General features: G+C 59.3%; 1 protein-coding gene across 1 annotated transcript; it reads left to right on the plus strand.

Annotated features, from left to right (window-relative positions):
* Window positions 1-86: 86 nt before the first annotated feature.
* On the plus strand, window positions 87-1,224 carry LOC107196642 (solute carrier family 25 member 34). Its single transcript, XM_015599454.2, has 2 exons — window positions 87-304; window positions 905-1,224. Exons 1-2 carry the CDS (start codon window positions 212-214, stop codon window positions 1,085-1,087), a joined length of 276 nt encoding a protein of 91 aa, XP_015454940.1. The 5' UTR covers window positions 87-211; the 3' UTR covers window positions 1,088-1,224.
* Window positions 1,225-1,230: the final 6 nt, after the last annotated feature.

Consider the following 1,230-nt stretch of genomic DNA (forward strand, 5'->3'; position numbering starts at 1 on the left):
AATGGGGGGTCAGCAGTGAACCCTGAAGCTGTGAAGGAGCTTGAGGGGGAGATGTGGGATGGGGAGATATGGGAATGGGGAGGGGCCTTGTCTGCTCCCCTTCCCCAGCTCTTCCAGCCTCCAGGTGGAGGGCAGCTGCAGGTGTCAGCAGCCTGTACCGTTCCCACAGTGGCTCCCAGAGGACAGCTGGCTGGTGGCCCTGGCTGCAGGCATGATCAGCAGCGTAGCTGTGGTTGCAGTCATGACCCCTTTCGATGTGGTCAGCACTCGGCTATACAATCAGCCTGTGGATGGAGCTGGCAAGGTGAGCAGGGGACCAGGTGGTGAGGATGCAGGGAGCTGGAGAGCACCCCAACACACACACAGCCAGAGACACAGACACGTGACATACACGCAAACACATTAGCTCAGTCTATATGCTGAGTGCCGGCTCCCCGGCACATGCTGAGCACTTTTGCAGCTGGATTTTATTCCGTCCTCACAACCACCTTCATTTTCCTGATGAGGAAACTGAGGCTCAGAGATAACAAGTAATTCGCCTGATGTCACCCAGCTGGTGAGTGGAGGAGCCTGACCTGGAATCCAGGCCTGACCTCACAACCTCATAGACACACACCGGCCATCACATGCACTGGCACATCATGGCCTGATACACAGGTGCCCTCCACAGGCGGAGTTAGGGAGGAAACCCACCTGTTTGCCACCAGCCAGGCTGAGCCCTTGGCATGGGACTGTGGCTGCCTAGAGGAAGAGATCCCTTTTTTAATTTTGCAACCTAAAGGGCCATCTTTCTAGCTGGGGGAAGTGCCTTTTCTGATGTGCCCCAGAGACCTTTACACACAAACAGAGCCTGTTGTGCCAGCCAGGGCCCCACATGTGATGCCCACCCCATGTCTGTCCCCAGGGCCAGCTGTATGGGGGCCTCGCTGACTGCCTGGTGAAGATCTGGCAGCAAGAGGGCCCCCTGGCGCTCTACAAGGGTCTGGGCCCCGCCTACCTGCGCCTGGGCCCCCACACCATCCTCAGCATGCTCTTCTGGGATGAGCTCCGGAAACTGGCCATGCGGGGCCAGCACCAGGACACCTAGGCGGCGTCCCTCACCCCGAATCCTGGTGCAGCCTGGCGTCCTGCTCCAACTGGGAATGCCACCTCAGAGCCAGCCACAGGCCCAGGGAAAGTGTGGACAGTGCTGGTCAGCGCAGGCCTGTGGCCCACCACTCCACTCACTCT

Source organism: Pteropus alecto, unplaced genomic scaffold (assembly GCF_000325575.1).
Source record: "Pteropus alecto unplaced genomic scaffold, ASM32557v1 C18423747, whole genome shotgun sequence".
Lineage (NCBI taxonomy): Eukaryota > Metazoa > Chordata > Mammalia > Chiroptera > Pteropodidae > Pteropus > Pteropus alecto.